The 18,544-nt window shown below is 39.0% G+C and overlaps 1 protein-coding gene across 1 annotated transcript; it reads left to right on the forward strand.

The window, feature by feature from the left end:
* The first annotated feature begins 2,392 nt into the window (after positions 1–2,392).
* LOC135630683 (serine/threonine/tyrosine-protein kinase HT1-like) lies at positions 2,393–6,537 on the forward strand. Its single transcript, XM_065137811.1, has 3 exons — positions 2,393–3,411; positions 5,276–5,731; positions 6,101–6,537. The coding sequence occupies exons 1-3, from the start codon at positions 3,046–3,048 to the stop codon at positions 6,347–6,349; spliced, it is 1,071 nt and encodes a 356-aa protein (XP_064993883.1). The 5' UTR covers positions 2,393–3,045; the 3' UTR covers positions 6,350–6,537.
* Positions 6,538–18,544: the final 12,007 nt, after the last annotated feature.

Consider the following 18,544-nt stretch of genomic DNA (forward strand, 5'->3'; position numbering starts at 1 on the left):
GCCCCCCTCGTCGGTTAGCGACCGAAGCACCGTTGCGTTACATTACTCCGCGCAAGTAAATTAGTTAAACGGTGTCTCGTTCGGCTGGTGAGCGGAGTTGGATGTTTAACGGATGGATGAATAGAAATCCCTTTGGAAAGCGCCCAAATCACGTGAGCCAGAGGGAGTCGATCATCAATCAATGTCGAAAAGACTTGGGGCTTTTAGAATGTGATTTTTCTCGCCATCCGAACCAAGAAGAAGCCAACTGTTTAGTATATGATACGGGTTTATTTATTTGGCTCGTATGATTGGTGATTTGATTATCCATCCGCCTTAATTAGAAATATTTCACTGTTTCGATCGAAGAGGACTCTCTCTATCCAAAGAAATGTCTTCAGGTGCTGCTGTCCGTACAAGTGCAGTTTTTTCTTGTTCTGACGACTACCTGCGTTTAAAACCCATGCGATGCCTTGAATTCGATTAGTGGACCGTGTCATCAATCGACGCGGTCCATGCCACAATCACTGGGCCAACCAAAATGAGAGTTCGAAAGCAGTGGTATGGATGGATGATGACAGGATCTTACAGACGAGGAGGAGGAGAAGAAGGAAGACGATGGATGAGATGACGTCCTCGTCGTTGGAAAGGAGCACAGATTAGATGTAGGGGAGCGGGGCTCATCGCTGACCACAGTAACATTAAAAAAAACAATACATTTTTATTTAAACGAGTCCCATTTCGAGAGAAACTAGCATTTTGGTAAATATATATATTATAGATTCCGGCACATCATCAGTGGTAAAGTGACAACTTATTGGGGGTGCCATGATGATAGAGGATGAGATGGGGCCAAACCCCTCCCCGATTGGTGACCATTATTGATGTTAGTTGGGTATTTATTAGCCGGGAAAAAGGTTCTGTCGGGAAACATTGCATCTGAGAAAGAAATGTCGATGATATCATCTTCGCACCAACTGCAATTATCAACACAGCTGCCGAGAACATGGCTTGATTTCACAGCTATCACAAACTTCCAACTTTCCAGCCTCGGATGGAATGCCAGGAGCTCGTACGGACGAGATGAATCGACTGCATTGTATCGTGCTCATTTAAGTCAAGTTGGGCACGGGTCTCATGTGTACCACCTGAATGAAGCTTACCTTCGTCGGCAAACGTTAAGCGTTGTGATAAGCGCAGAGCAATAAAATCTAATGCTGCTGCTGATTCCAAAGATACAAAAAAACAAAAACAAAAACGTATAGATAGTCGAAACATGATTCGGAGAGGGGAAAACATTTCATGCATAATCCGGTAGTTAAGTAGCCGAAAAATCTGGAAGGAAGGGATAACATGTGCTGATGGCAAGTCCACCTGCTGATGACATGTGCTGCACGTACCATGTCTGTACGTGTCACATGCAACCCTAACGTGATCCTTTGTCTTCCTCAATAAAGAACAACGCGTCCTACTGTGCGCAAAAGGAACTCCACATGAAGGGTTCGGGCTGGAACCGGCCAAACTTGTGGCGGTGGCGGGGTCACTCCTCATCGGCGTACATCTGGCTGTGGAGACTTGTTTAACCGAGAGAGAGAGAGAGAGAGAGAGAAGAGGCCGTATACGGAGCGTGATACGGCTAGTCCCACAAGTCCTCCTCTCACGGGACCAGATCATTCCGTCTCGCCCCATTCAGCATTCTGAATCGAAACCACGTTCTATTGGCTAAAGTTGCAGGACCCGATGGTCCGCCAAATTGCAAGATCATCTTTGCTGCTTGCTGGCTCGGCCGAGACACAGTGGCCGCACCCGCCTCAAAACCGAAGCATATCCCGACAAGGGAAAAGATTAATAAACAATTTCCCCTCGAGATCTCTTCAGAATAACGAGATTGCCACCCGATCCTCTCCTGCTGCTGCAGATCACGGTACGACTTCCATGTAATTAATTAATACCGTGGAAACGATATATTATATTTCTTGGATTTGTATTAATGACATCGGTTAAGGGAATTTCTTTTTCTTTTATATTTTTGGTAGAAAGATATATTATTTGCCCATGATCCCAAGTTGACATCAATGCTTCACTAGAAAAACCATCTACTAGATCATCATACTACTCCCTCCATCGATGAAGCATGCCGCTTGAATGAAACAATCATTACGATGATGAGGTGATCCGAGACAACCTACGTCGCATGATACAATAGTTGTATCGAATCGTCGTCTGACCAACCTGATATGCTAATGCATATGCATCTTAAAGGTGGCTTCTTCAACTTCACTAAACATTTGCATATATCGCAAGTGATTTCGAAGCGGCAGTATAATACGACGACACAAAAACTCTGTAGCGCTGGCTGGGTTACATGGATGGCAATTGGGAAAATTGAATCCATGTTGGGGGTATTCGATAAGGGTGGAGTCGGCCTTCTGTGCTGCTGCAGCTGCAGCTGCAGATGAACGACTGCTAACCTTGTCTGCCGAGCCGGACATCGTCCCACGTTACTCCCACCGAGTCTTTTTCATCGTCTCTCTCTCTCTCTCTCTCTCTCCTCATCTAATTCTCCAACCTTCTCCTCCTTCCATGTGATCTCAGAGGGAAGCGTAAGCAGCACCATAGGAAACACGGGGGTTATCTTCGAGTCCAAGAGTGAACATGTTACGATTTTTCGGGATTTCTGCTCTTGGTTTTTGATGTAAGGGTTCCATCTTGATCTGAGTTTTTCTATGTTACACTTCTCCACTCATCTTTCTTTAGAAGCTTCTGGTTGTAGTCAGAAACCCTAGAGCCTGCGAAATGTTGGCGAAACGGGGGGGGAGGGGAGTTTTGGTTGCAGTTTTCGGCTGTCCGCTTGATTCGCTCCAAGAACGAACGAGTTTCTATCTTTTTCCCTGCTTTTCATAGCTCGATTCTCAAGTCCTCGCGGAGTCAAGTTGAGATTTTTAAGTTGGTTTAGTACAGTACAGCAGGAAATTTGTGCGTGGAGGTGCTCTTTGATGGTGGTGGTGGTGATAGTGGTGGTAGATTTGCATATCTCGTAAAGGGTTCCTTGGACGATCAGACCAGATGAAGGTCTTAAATTGCTTCAAAGAGGAGAAATCGATTAGGAACGCTAGAACGCAGCGGAGGCTTTCTCTCGGTGAGTACAGGAGGGCCGTGTCCTGGTCCAAATACTTGGTGTCCTACGGCGGAGAGATCAAAGGGGGCAGGAAGGAGCAGTGGAGCGCGGATATGTCCAAGTTGCTCATTGGGAATAAGTTCGCGACGGGGCGACATAGCCGGATCTATCATGGGAAATACAAGGAGAGGGATGTGGCTATTAAGCTCATGAGCCAGCCCGAGGAGGATGCTGCCCTGGCTGCTGCTCTGGAGCAGCAGTTCACCTCAGAGGTTGCTTTGCTGTTTCACCTCCGCCATCCCAATATAATCACGGTAACTACTTGTTCTTCTTGATGCTTTCTCGGGAATATAATTTCCAGTAAATTCGGCATGATTGGTCATAATCGAGTAGGCTCATCGTTAGATTTTGCGACGCAGTATGAATTTCTGTGGCTTTGTTTTGCTCGACCAGTACATATAGCCATCTTATAGGCAGTTCCATAGAACACAGCCACGATAGTCACTAATATTTTGGCTAAATTTTTCTTAACAGATCCACAGGTCTAATTATGAATCTTGCTTCTTCATTGTTATGAATAATAATTCCCTTCTTTCTTGATGCAAGCATGTAAAGTCCCTTCTTAAAGCAGCCAATCATTTTTCTTAAGTTTTTTTATACCACCTGCTGTATATTTCTTGGGCAAAAGTTGACCCATCCTTATTTGCTACGCTTTACTAATGGCGGAGGAGCCCTGGTGATTTACTGTTGGTAAAGCTCCTAGTTGGTGCCCCCACACCATCTCTGCCGATTCTCCATTAATATATTTATTCATTCAGAAGGTTGGAAGATTCCAATTAAGCTGTCATATTTTTATTTATTCTATTTTATTACATTGATCACACTCATGGAGGACACTCCTTTAATGTGGATGGCCTCCTCTATTTGAAGAACTTTCATCAAAATTATCAAAATTGTTATCTCCATTTCCACAGTAGCAAGTATCCTCTACTATTCTCAGATTTAAGCATCAATGAGCCGTCAGAGTGTACATGTATTATAGATCTCACAATTCAGGGCTTGGTACTGAATGACAACATCGTATGACTTTCAAAACTTCGACCAGATACACAAACCTAGATTTGTTCGACCACGTACGGTTATCCAACAACTTCCTTGAGCCTACATACCTTGACATTCTTTCATCAAGGTTTTAGTAACATGCTACGTCTTTATTACAGTGTCACGAAGCCATTTTCCTAGGCGATGAGGTACCAGTTTGGGGCTTATTTTATAGGCACCGTGAAATTTCTTATCGAACCATTCTATTTATTTGGAAATGTATTTGCATTTTCTGTGTGGCATTAGTTAGATGACAGGATCGAAGTATGCATTCTGGGAAATCCTAAGGGGAATATACGGCTATGAACTTTGGATTCAAAATATTCACTACTATAGTGATATTGATACTTCGCTTGGAAACCTTTTTCTGGTCTTTTGTTCTCTTAGTTAGATTTTAAATTACAGACTGCACTTTAATATGTTTTGAGCAATTTATCATAGGCAGAAATTGGTTTTTTTTTTCTGATTATTTGGAGTTGGGGTTATCCAATTATAATGATGGTGAAGGTGCCGAATAGAGACAAAAGAAATCCAAGAGAATGAGAGGACAAGAACCAGAGCTGCTCAATGCTGTCTTTGAACATATTCTATTAAATAAGAGAAGACACATGATAATAGCATGCTATGTTGAGCTAAATCTTGTGACGAATCAACTAATGGGGTTGCAAACACGATTCCCATGATTCTCATACATGTAGGATTGTTTTAAAATGTGTCCCTGTATCAAAGATATAAATCATCCCTGCACAATACAGATATAAGTATGCCATTTGAATACTTTAAAGCTGGTTCTTGTATGAATTAGTTCGATGAAAAGTATTAAACAACTAAGAGAATAGTTTTGCCGCTTTTATTTGGACGAAAGAACAATTTTTTTCTTGGGAACAATGCACCGCTTTCTTTCTGGTGTTTAAAATTAAGTTAATTTCCACGAGCTCTGTCTCCCATCATCTTATTTTATGGATTTTTTTTTTTGGGGGGTGGGGTGTTGTGGTTTGTTTTCTCTATTGTTGAGCTTGTTAATAATGATTTGGACATTTCCCAATTCAAATCCATGATTTGGCCTTCACTATGTAGTTTGTGGCAGCATGCAAGAAACCTCCTGTCTTCTGCATCATTACTGAGTACATGGCAGGTGGCTCTCTCAGAAAATACCTTCACAAGCAAGAGCCATATTCACTTCCTCATAATCTCATTTTGAAGTTCTCTCTTGATGTTGCTCGTGGAATGAATTATCTTCATTCCGAGGGAATAATTCATAGGGATCTTAAGTCAGAAAATATACTCGTTGGAGAAGATCTTTCCGTGAAGGTAGCAGATTTTGGAATCTCATGCTTGGAATCTCAGTCTGGCAGTGGCAAAGGTTTTACAAGTACTTACCGCTGGATGGCTCCTGAAATGATCAAGGGAAAGAGCCATACAAGGAAAGTCGATGTGTACAGTTTCGGCATTGTTCTATGGGAATTACTAACAGCGCTGATCCCCTTCGACGATATGACTCCTGAACAGGCTGCTTATGCGGTTGCACACAAGGTATGAGTATATAGTTACCTACCATGAAACCACTTGTCTTTTGCTAGTTGACCGAATCTCTCTCGAGTCAGAAAATTCAAAATACAATCATACGGAGGCCTTTTCCTGATTATGTTGTGCCAATTGATTTGAGACAGGTCAAATGGTATCTTGCCTTGATTGTTAGGAATCAGATTTAGAGATCTGTTTCTTTATGATCTTCTGCCCTGCTTGCTTATTTTACAATATCATTTCAAGAGAAAAAAGAAAGAAAAAGGAGAAATACGGATGTGTGTCTAACGAAATCAGTGTGTCTGATGGTTCCCTAAGATTTTTTCCTTGGTTATAATTCTTGTCTCTATTATTGCTCATGTGTAGTTGTTTTTGCAGAATGCTAGACCACCTTTACCTGCTTCTTGCCCTGTGGCATTCAGCCATCTCATACACAAGTGCTGGGCCACTAACCCAGACAAAAGATTGCAATTTGATGAAATCATTGCTATACTCGAAAGCTACGAAGAGTCTCTCAGATTGGATCCAACATTTTTCCTATCCTACAAGCCTGTTCAGCAACAGACTCTACTCAGATGCTTCCCTAGGCGCACTGCCGTGCGGAAATCCAATCCTCTCGAAGCTTGAAGTGATGTTGCCCCGGGCACAAGCTGTACTTTTTCTTTTTCCTATCACCTGTGTCAGCCTCTCCAAAACAGGATGAAGGCTCGGTATTATTGTCTATTTCTTTTTTTTTTTCTTGCTTTATTTTGAGAAAGCATGATGTACAAACCATGGTGGTATGGAATTAAAATTGCTGTGGCTTCTTGGCATAAGCTTTTCTGTGGGAACACCTTTTTATACTGATTTTTGCTCACCGGAGAGCATCAAATCCTGTGAGCCATCGTGACTGTCATACACATTGCACCAAATTAGTCATTCCTCTCACCATTTCTGTCTTCGTTATTGTACTGAGAGTCTTAACGTGATATCTATTTCGGGCTACTACTTCTCACAAAACAAAGTTCTCACCATGTCTCCATGTGGATTTTAGTGCCATCCATCGATTCGTGGGAAATGCACCAGCCCTGCTAGATTGTTGTTAGAAAACATCATAATTTCCATGTAATGATGTATGATATGAATAAAATTATGTGAAAGGGATTTAAATTACCATTGGTGGTGTCATAATATCCCATCCTAAAGGGTATGCTTTCGCATGGTTCTTTTTCCCGAGAAACCACTTCTTCTATCAAATTTTAATCGCCACAACACCTCATTAAAAAAACTGATTTTTTTGCAATCGAGGTGTTGCGCCGGGAGTGAGGCTTCGACTCCTCCCCCTACCTACCGTGCTTACACCAAATACTACTATTGAAACGAGAAGGCCACTCACAGGAAAGTTGGATACACTTTTGTCACCGGTATCTGATGGTGAACGAGTAAAGCATCATGTACAGGTTGACAATGTGGAAGGATGACTCGTCTTTAACGTGAACTTTATTCTACTTGATAATCTTTTGTGGAACAATCCATAGCTACAGTCCAATTCCCCTGTACCAAGTAATTGTGCAGTGATCACAGCGACGGATCACAGTTGTAGGTGCATCTCCCAATTCTTTTGGATTGTCTTTTTACCACCGAAGAAGTAGGGACATTGACAACTCAATAAAAGGTTGGGTGTGATCGGATAACAGTATCTTCACGGGCGACTTGTCCCCTCATACAGGAGGAAGACGACGGTTATTTTTGGGAAGAAAGGGAAATAATAATATATATATTTCTCTACCGGAGGAATTTGGGGGTACGAGCTTCCCCACGTCGACAAAGAGATTTTTTTTTTCTTTCTTTGTTCTGTTTTCTCTTTTCTTTCCTGATTTTGATCTTTGGAGCTTAAGATCTTTGTGCGGTAATTCCGTGGGAAGCGAACGAATTTAGGTAAAATGCACTTGGTTTTTGATCGAAATGTGGCATCTTTCGCGACCAAGATTCGTAGAATTTTTTCCCTTTTTCTTTAGTTTAATTTGATTCGAGGAGTTGCATCGTAAAGATCGATCGATGGATTGGACTGATCTGGAAATTTTTGCCTCTTTTTCTGCTGCTCTTTCTTCCGTCGATTGCTATTCGAAAGGGTTTTCATCCGACTTTGTTGGTCTCTCTAACCCATTGTTTGGCCGATTTCTATTTCTGATGCACTGCCAGGGATTCCAGTGGAATCGAGCGGCTGGTTAATAATGCATGCGAAACCAAAACCTCGGTGACCGGTTATCCGATATGGGACTATGTGACTTCCAAAACCTTGGTGAGCGGCTTCATGTAAGAAATTTTAATGAAGCCAACTTGTGTTTCTAAATCATTATAATAGAAACACAATAAAACTAATGCGGAAACGAAATAACGTACCTCCAGCCATTGTCGTCAAGAATTTCTGCAGAAGTTTCTTCTTGAACTTTGGTTCTTCTCGGCTCAGAACTCTCGCTTTAGATGGTGTAGGAAAGCCTTTCGCTTCAAAGAGATGATTTAACCAAGGGACCAAAATCCTCATGTATATATAGATGTTCTCCCATCAAGAACATTTATCATCACCAACTCATAACGTTCAAGAATTAATTCAAATTTATAACGTTTGGACCATAATGAAGAACTTAATGATATTAAATATTTAATTTAATAATAATGGTTTCATGCATAAAGAATAAGAAACTGAAATCATTTAAACCATAATAAATGAAGAAATTCATGATAATGAATTATGAATCTTAATAAGAACGGTTATGTTATTATTAAATAAGATATTTAATAATAACCGTTACATTCTCCCACTTGGTCCATACGTTTATCTTAATAATTTGAATTAATCTTTCTCGAACAACTTTCTTAAGAAATAAATACATGAATCATAGCGATAAGTCCTCTAAGAGCGAGTATTATCATCCATGTATCACGATGTATTTAGTTTCTTAATCTTAATGTGGTAATATTACTTTATGAATAAACCTTATGTTTATTCTTGGTCCAACAACAATATATTTTCTCAAAATAATGTGCACATAAATGAGAAAATTTCACAATATATAAGAGTTTCAATATCATTACAAAGTGGAACTAAGTCCCATTTTCTTTACATGATCCTTGAATTTTAGAGGTGGCATGCCTTTAGTCAAAGGATCAGCAATCATCAATTCAGTGCTAATGTGCTCAATGACCACTTTCTTTTCTTTTACACGTTCTCTTATGGCTAAATACTTAATGTCGATGTGTTTACTTCGACTTCCACTTTTATTGTTTTTAGCCATAAAGACAGCAGCTGAATTGTCACAGAAAATTCTTAATGGCCTAGAAATAGAATCCATGATTCTAAGCCCAGAAATGAAACTCTTAAGCCATACACCATGTGAAGTAGCCTCAAAGCAGGAGACAAACTCAGCTTCCATGGTAGAAGTAGCAGTCAAGGTCTGCTTAGCGCTTCTCCAAGAAATAGCTCCACCGGCCATTATAAAAATATATCATGATGTTGATTTACGAGAATCAACACAACCGGCGAAGTCTGAATCTGAGTAACCAATCACATCCAGATTGTCTGTATGTCTATACATAAGCATGTAATCTTTGGTTCCTTGTAGATACCTCATCACTTTCTTTGCAGCTCTCTAGTGGTCCATACCTGGATTACTCTGATATCGACCTAGCATCCCCACAATAAATGCAATATCAGGTCTAGTACAGACCTGAGCATACATAAGGCTTCCTACGACAGAAGCATATGGGATGTTTTTCATTGATTCCCTTTCAAAATTGTTCTTTGGGCATTGGTTTAAATTGAACCTATCACCTTTCACAATGGGAGCAACACTTGGTGAACAATCTTTCATCCGAAATCTTTCTAAAAGTTTATCGATATAGGTTTCTTGTGATAGACCTAAAATACCTCGAGGTCTATCTCTATGGATCTTAATGCCAATGACACAAGATGCTTCACCCATATCCTTCATGTCAAAATTTTTAAAAAGGAATTGTTTCACCTCATGTAGCAAATCCTTATCATTGGTTGCAAGCAAAATATCATCTACGTATAAAACAAGGAAACATATTTTACTCCCACTAATCTTTTGGTATATGCATTGATCCATGAGATTTTCAACAAATCCGAATGAAGAAATCACTTCATGAAATTTAAAATACCATTAGCGGGAGGCTTGTTTTAAGCCGTATATAGACTTCCTAAGCTTGCAAACCAAGTGCTCACTAACACTAGAGGAGAAACCTTCAGGTTGTTTCATATAAACTTCTTCCTCTAGATCTCCATTAAGAAATGCTGTTTTCACATCCATTTGTTGCAACTCAAGGTCAAAATGAGCAACTAATGCTAAAATAATACGCAGAGAATCTTTCTTAGATACAGGAGAAAATGTCTCCGTATAATCGATTCCCTCTTTTTGAGTAAATCCCTTTGCAACAAGTCTTGCCTTGTATCTCTCAATGTTGTCTAACGAATCTTTCTTAGTTTTAAAGACCCATTTGCAACCAATGACCTTTGCTTCATTAGGCAACTCTACAAGATCCCAGACTCCATTGCTCATCATGGAATTCATCTCTTCTTTCATAGCATCATGCCACAAATTTGACTTTTTACAACTCATGGCTTGTGAAAATGTTTCAGGATCATTTTTGGCTCCAATATTATAGTCAGATTCTTGTAGATATACAACATAATCACTAGGAATTGCTGATCTTTTATTTCTAGTAGATCTTCTTAATGTTGTACCAATGGTTCCTTGAGGAACTTGTGGTTCAACTAGTTGTTCAGGAGCTTGTTGTAATTCCTGAACTGCTTGATCTATTAGAATACTATCAACAACTTGTGGAATTTCAATGATTGGTTGTTCAGCACTAGTTTGTACTTGAGGAGTGCTATGAACTATAACCAATCTATCATTTGATGTGGAAGGTTGAGATTCTATATGATCATGTGCGGAAACTATGTTCCTGAAATGATCGCTCCCACTAATCACATCATCCTCAAGAAATTTAGCGTTTCTTGATTCCACAATCCTAGTTGTGTGAGATGGACAATAGAACCTATAACATTTGGACTTTTCGGTATATCCAATGAAATACCCACTAACAGTCCTCGGGTCCAGTTTCTTCTCTTGTGGATTATATATCCTGACTTCAGACGGACATCCCCAAATGCGCATATGTCGCAAACTCGGTTTCCAACCTTTCAATAGTTCAAATGGTGTCTTTTGGACAGCCTTGGTTGGAACTCGGTTTAATATATACACAGCCGTCTTTAGTGCTTCAGTCTACAAGAACTTAGGAAGATTGGAGTTGCTAAGCATACTCCGCACCATGTCCAATAATGTTCGGTTTCTTCTTTCTGCAATACCATTCTGGTCTAGAGAACCAGGCATAGTGTATTGGGCAATAATCCCATGTTCTTAAAGAAACTTAGCAAAAGGACCAGGTGCTTGTCCATTTTCAGTATATCTACCATAATATTCTCCACCCCTATCTGATCTCACAATTTTAATTTGCTTACCATATTAGTTCTCAACTTCAGCCTTAAAGACTTTGAAGGCATCCAATGCTTCATTTTTATTATGAAGCAAATATATATACATATATCGTGAGTAATCATCTATAAAGGAGATGAAGTATTTCTGACCATGTATGTCCATGTCTGGACAACATATATCAGTATGAATTATTTCTAATGAGTCTGAACTCCTATTAGCACCCCTTTTGGACTTATTGGTCTGTTTTCCTTTAATACAGTCTACACAAGTCTTAAAATTAGTAAAATCAAGAGTACCAAGTACCCCATCTTTAACTAATCTTTTAATTCTCTCTATGGAGATATGTCCTAATCTCCGATGCCATAATATAGAGGAGTCCTCATTAATATTACACCTCTTAATGCCAGCGTGAACATGCATTGAACCTTGAGTATTATCATTTTGTAATAAAATACGGTAAAGACCGTCAGACAAAATACCATTCCCAACACAATCAGATTTATATAATAAACGAAATGATGTGTCTTTATGATTAAAGGAATATCCAAATGGTACGAGTCTAGAAACAGAAATTAAGTTTCGTGAGAAACTTGGTACATAAAAGGTTCTTTCCAATTTTAAAACAAAACCACTACTTAAAGTTAAAATGCATGTTCCAATTGCTTCCACATGTGAGCCCATCTTATTTCCTGATAAGATGCTTTGCTCACTTCCCACTGGCTTCCTTAGGTTTTGCATACCCTGCAAAGAGTTTGCAATATGGATTGTTGATCCAGAGTCAATCCACCAGGTGTTAATATTAACATTGACCATATTAGATTCATAACATACATATGAGGTTGGTTTACCTTTCTTTTCAAGCCATTGTTGGAATTTCGTACATTCCTTCTTGATGTGTTCCTTTCTTTTACAAAAGAAACACCTTGCTTCTTTCTTGATATCAGCTTGGGGTGGTATTTTACCTTTTCCCTGCTGATAAGCTTTTTGATTGGCTTGATGTTTGTCAGTTTTGTTCTTCCCTCGAGTGGTCACCATCAATGCACTCTCACCCAATTCTATTACTAGCCTCTCTTCTTCTTGAACACACATGGTCATTAATTCATTAATTGACCATTTGTCCTTATGTGTATTGTATGAAATTTTAAAAGGGCTATATTGAGGTGGAAGGGTGTTCAGAATATAGTGCACCAGGAAGGATTCTGACATATTAACCTCAAGTTTCTTAAGTTGAGCCGTAATATCTCGCATTTGCATTATGTGCTCACGCACACCCTTTATGTTGGTGAGTCTAAGGGATGAAAATTTCATTATAAGGGTGCCTGCTAGTGCCTTATTCGAAGTGATGAATTGTTCATCGATAGCCTTTAGCAAGTCTCGGACATTTTCATGCTGGTCAACAGAACCACGTATGCCAGCAGTTATCTTAGTTTTGATAAACATCACGCTGAGCCGATTGGATCGCTCCCATCGCTCATATAACGCGATCTCAGTTAGAGTGCTGGTATCAGTGACTATAGGTGGTTCGTCTTTTCCAATAGCATAATCAATATCCATCCACCCTAAATGGAGGAGAACCCTCTCCTTCCATATCTTATAGTTATCACCACTAAGTTCGGGAATATCACATCGAATATCAGAGAAATTAACAGTTTGAGAAACTGCATAAAATCAAACATGCTTATGTCAAAATTTGAAGCTTAATAGACTAAATTACATGTTTTACCAATGTGAAACATGCCAAAAATATGAATCTCCTGACATAAAAATTGCCTGTGGGCTAAATTCTTAATTCAAATAGATTCATATGGTCTTTATGATAAAACTATCAAATTATATTCCAATTCATAATCCCTGTGGGTAAATTATGAAAATAATCTGATATTTTATCCTGATTAATTATATTAAATATAATAAAAGATCCTGTGGGATAACAATTATTATACGAAATATAATCAATCACAATATGATGTCTAATTACTTATGTGATCCTTATTTTAACTTTATATATAATTTTAATTAATTAAGGATGCTGTGGCTAATTCTTAATTAATTAAGATTATATGGATCACTAGACATTTTAAACATAAAAAATTTGCTCATAAACATAATTTAATATAACTAAATATGCATACATAATATGAGCATTTTACCGACTAAAAATGTTGAAAATGATATTTCCTCATGATTTTCAATAAAATATATCAAAAAGTTTCCAAGAAGAAACCAAAATCAAATCATTTTCATGGCATAAAAATGAAAACTTTTTCATATCAAGGCAGAGGTCAAATGGCTCTGATACCAAATGTAAGAAATTTTAATGAAGCAAACTTGTGTTTCTAAATCATTGTAATAGAAACACAATAAAACTAATGCGGAAACGAAATAGCGTACCTCCAGCCATTGTCGTCAAGAATTTCTGCAGAGGTTTCTTCTTGAACTTTGGTTCTTCTCGGCTCAGAACTCTCGCTTTAGATGGTGTAGGAAAGCCTTTCGCTTCAAAGAGATGATTTAACCAAGGAACCAAAATCCTCATGTATATATAGATGTTCTCCCATCAAGAACATTTATCATCACCAACTCATAACGTTCAAGAATTAATTCAAATTTATAACGTTTGGACCATAATGAAGAACTTAATGATATTAAATATTTAATTTAATAATAATGGTTTCATGCATAAAGAATAAGAAACTGAAATCATTTAAACCATAATAAATGAAGAAATTCATGATAATGAATTATGAATCTTAATAAGAACGGTTATGTTATTATTAAATAAGATATTTAATAATAACCGTTACACTTTTTACCACCGAAGAAGTAGGGACATTGACAACTCAATAAAAGGTTGGGTGTGATCGGATAACAGTATCTTCACGGGCGACTTGTCCTCTGTGTTCCTCATACAGGAGGAAGACGACGGTTATTTTTGGGAAGAAAGGGAAATAATAATATATATATTTTCCTACCGGAGGAATTTGGGGGTACGAGCTTCCCCACGTCGACAAAGAGATTTTTTTTTTCTTTGTTCTGTTTTCTCTTTTCTTTCCTGATTTTGATCTTTGGAGCTTAAGATCTTTGTGCTGTAATTCCGTGGGAAGCGAACGAATTTAGGTAAAATGCACTTGGTTTTTGATCGAAATGTGGCATCTTTCGCGACCAAGATTCGTAGAATTTTTTCCCTTTTTCTTTAGTTTAATTTGATTCGAGGAGTTGCATCGTAAAGATCGATCGATGGATTGGACTGATCCGGAAATTTTTGCCTCTTTTTCTGCTGCTCTTTCTTCCGTCGATTGCTATTCGAAAGGGTTTCCATCCGACTTTGTTGGTCTCTCTAACCCATTGTTTGGCCGATTTCTATTTCTGATGCACTGCCAGGGATTCCAGTGGAATCGAGCGGCTGGTTAATAATGCATGCGAAACCAAAACCTCGGTGACCGGTTATCCGATATGGGACTATGTGACTTCCAAACTAACAAATCTCCACCTTGGCATGTTCCAACAAAACTTGCTCCACCTTCTTCATAAAAGCCCCAATGGGCAATCACCAACAATGAACACCAACCAAGTCCAAGCACTACTTGAACTTATAAACCGGAAGAGGCTTCGTAAACATATCAGTTGGATTGTCCTTCGTATGAATTTTCTGAACAAGGACTTTTCCCTCAGCAATGGTATCCCATTTGCATCCAACAATTTTCTTACCAGAAGACGGCTTTACAAGATCCCAAGTTCTATTCCGATGGAGAGATTCGATTTTTTCATTCATTACAATCAACCACTTAGCGGAATTATCACAAGAAACTGCATCTGAGTAGGAAGTAGGCTCACCAACTTCACTTGTCTCTTCTGCAACAGACAAAGCATATGCAACCAAATTTGCATATCTTTGTGGTGGTCGAATATCTCTCCGTGGTCTATCCTTTGCTATAGAATATTGCTCTTCCTCTGGATCATCTGCGTAGACTCGGGACCACCTACTGACATTCTTTGAGTAGAAGAGTTCGACTTAAAAGAATCTGAACTACCAATCTCAAGCTCCACCTGCTTCTGCGCACTATCATTTGTACAACTAGTAGAATCCTCTTTAGAAGATAACATAAACAATTCATCAAAAGTAACATCTCTATTGATTATAAATTTTGGGGATTTGGGATCAGAACATCATAATCTGTATCCTTTCACCCCAGAAGCATATCCAAGGAAAATGTACTTTTTAGCCCGAGGCTCTAATTTTCCTTCATTTACATGCAAAAATTTTTAAAGTTAAGTGCTGGACACCCAAAAATTTTTAAATCAGAGTAATCAGCAGGAGTACCTGACCAAACTTCCTCCGGAGTTTTAAAGTTAAGTGTTGCAGAAGGAGCGCGGTTGACAACGTAACAGGCCATATTAATCGCCTTTGCCTAAATGTCCTTTGTCAACCCTGCATTTGAGATCATACACCTCGCTCTCTCCAAGAGTGTTCTGTTCATACGTTCGGCCACACCATTTTGCTGAGGCGTCATCCTAACAGTGCGATGCCGAACGATTCCTTCATTTTTGCAGAATTCTTCAAAATCACCTTCATAAAATTCCATGTCATTATCTGTTCGAAGCCGCTTAATCTGTTTACCTGTTTGTTTCTCAATCAAAGCCTTCCATTGTTTAAATGTTAGAAAAATATCATTTTTATGCTTCAGAAAATAAACCCAAACTTTCTTGGAATAATCGTCAATGAAAGTCAACATATACCTAGCACCACCCTTAGATTGAACATGAGCTGGACCCCAAAGGTCTGAATGAATATAATGAAGAGTACCTTTCGTTTTGTGAACTGCCGGAGAAGTGAAGCTGACTCTTTTCTGCTTTCCAAAAATGCAGTGTTCACAAAAATCAAGTGGCCCAATACTCTGTCCGCAAAGTAGACCCCTTTTGCTCAATATGCTCAAACCTTTTTCGCTCATATGACCCAAACGCATATGCCATAATTTGGTGATGTCAGAATCAGAAAATGATGATGACGAAACTGCAACCGAACCTGTGACAGTAGTTCCCTGCAGAATATACAAGCTACCAGACCTACAAGCTTTTATAACAATAAGATCACTTCTAGAAACTTTCATAACTCCACCTTCAGCTGTGTATTTACACCCAAGGACCTCTAGTGTGCCTAAAGAGATGAGATTCATGTCTAAAATTAGTGAGTGTCCTCACAATACTATCATGCATTTTAATTCGGATTGTGCCTCTACCAACAACATCACATGTGGCATTATTGCCCATCAAAACAATTCCACAATTACAAGATTCATATGTGGAAAACAAATCCCTATTGGGACACATGTGATAAGAACAACCCGAATCTAAATTCATTCATTTTTAGACCTCGTCCTGTCATCAATAGCAGAAAAAATATTTCCAACAATCTCATCAGTTGCTACACTAACTTCAGCGGATTCAATAGTTTTTTCAACAAATTTTTCCTTTTGCTTTAATTTATTTTTCAATTTAAAGCAATCAGATTTAATGCGCCCCATTTTATGACAATATCTGCATTCCAAATTTCTATGTCTGGATTTAGATCTAGATTTAGATCTACTACTGTTAAATTCTCTTTTATCCATTCTCCCCCTAACAACCAGACCCTTAGCCTGATTCTCTCTACTTTCCCTAGTGATATTCTTGTCTATCTACTCCTTAGATTTCAGTGCAGATTTAATTTCTTGATACGAAACTGTTTCTTTTCCATAAATCAAAGTATCACGGAAATGCTTAAAAGATTGGGGAATAGAACACAAGAGTAACAAAGCTTTATCCTCATCATCAATTTTTGCATCTATATTCTCCAAATCCATAACCAAAGAATCAAACTTATCAAGATGTGAGAGTATAGATGTACCTTCAGTCATCCGAAGCATATATAGACTCTGTTTCAAGTAGAGACGATTCTCCACTATCCTTTTCATGTACAAGGCTTTAAGCTTGTCCCACATGCTCTTAGTCGTAGTCTCCGTAGCTATCTCCCGTAAAACCTCGTCAGAGAGATTTAGAATAATGCTTGATCGGGCCTTCTTATCCATACCCGCAAGCTCTTCTTTTGACATATCATCCAGAATGCTCTCGGCACCCTGTAGTACCAAATCAACTCCGTCTTGAACCAGAATGGTCTCCATCTTGAGTTGCCACAAGCCGAAGTTGACATTTCTGTCGAATTTCTCGACAACAATCTTTGTTATTGTCATCGTTGCCAAAAGATCCCAGAACCAGGCTCTGATACCAGTTTGTTAGAGCTAGCCCCAGGAAATTTACCACAAGGTAATTTTGGCAACCCAACAAGACAATAAAACGGAAAGAATAAAAGCGAGACAAGAACACAAGAACACCAGATATACATGGTTCGGTCAATTGACTTTGACCTATATTCACGGACGAAAGAGGAGCAAATTACTACTGTAAAAGATGGACAATTACAAATGCCTTAAGAAGATGTTCCTAGGCCATAAAACACTCAAAAATACTAAACAAGAAAAACCAAACTATAAGTCCAAACTATTTAACTGAGTATGGACTTAAACCAAAGCAAACACTTAGGTTTTTCTTGTGGTGCCACTTATGGTACCTCTTGTTGTGCATCTGACTTTAAAGCTCAAGCCCTTATTTATAGTTTCAAGACGAGACAACAAGTCTGATTTTTCCGATGTGGGATTATGGGACTTGCCAAACTAATCGAATTTGGTGAAGGCCTTCTCCATCACTACTGGGGTAGTAGCTTTCGACAGCCCATGGAGAGCTTGTAAGAATGCGCTTCGGGCGGCCAAGTCTCTAGCAATTCCCCTTCTTACGGAGAAGGCTATTCCCTTGTTCAAAATCGAATTCAGATGGCAGTCCTCGAAGAAGGCCAAGCTCATGCCTTCCTTCCTTCCTTCCTTCACCATATTTTCCGGTCGTATGATCTCGAGCAATTCTCGTGCCATGGAATCACAGGAAATTGTTCTTGGCACTCGAGTTACTACTCCACAAGGCCTTGGAACACGTATAGATTGTTCTTTGCTGGTCATTACAGATAGGTGTGTTGTTGTTGTTCCATATTACAGGGGAATTTTTATAGAGATTCTTACGCTTCCTTGAAGAACACACTAGTAAATCTGCTTTCTTTCTTTAGGATTGATTTGAACCAGGCGGCACTAGTCTTACGAATCCCAGTAGCATTCTCGAGCAAGAATATGATGCTGCTCTTGGAATAAATATGCAGAAAATCTTTCAGGAACATATGATGATGCAACGGGCGGGCAGCTACGCTTTCCTCGATGCCATGGTTGTGCAGTCATAAACCAAGGCGTCT

This window comes from Musa acuminata, chromosome BXJ3-2, assembly GCF_036884655.1.
Source record: "Musa acuminata AAA Group cultivar baxijiao chromosome BXJ3-2, Cavendish_Baxijiao_AAA, whole genome shotgun sequence".
NCBI classification, from domain to species: Eukaryota; Viridiplantae; Streptophyta; class Magnoliopsida; order Zingiberales; family Musaceae; genus Musa; species Musa acuminata.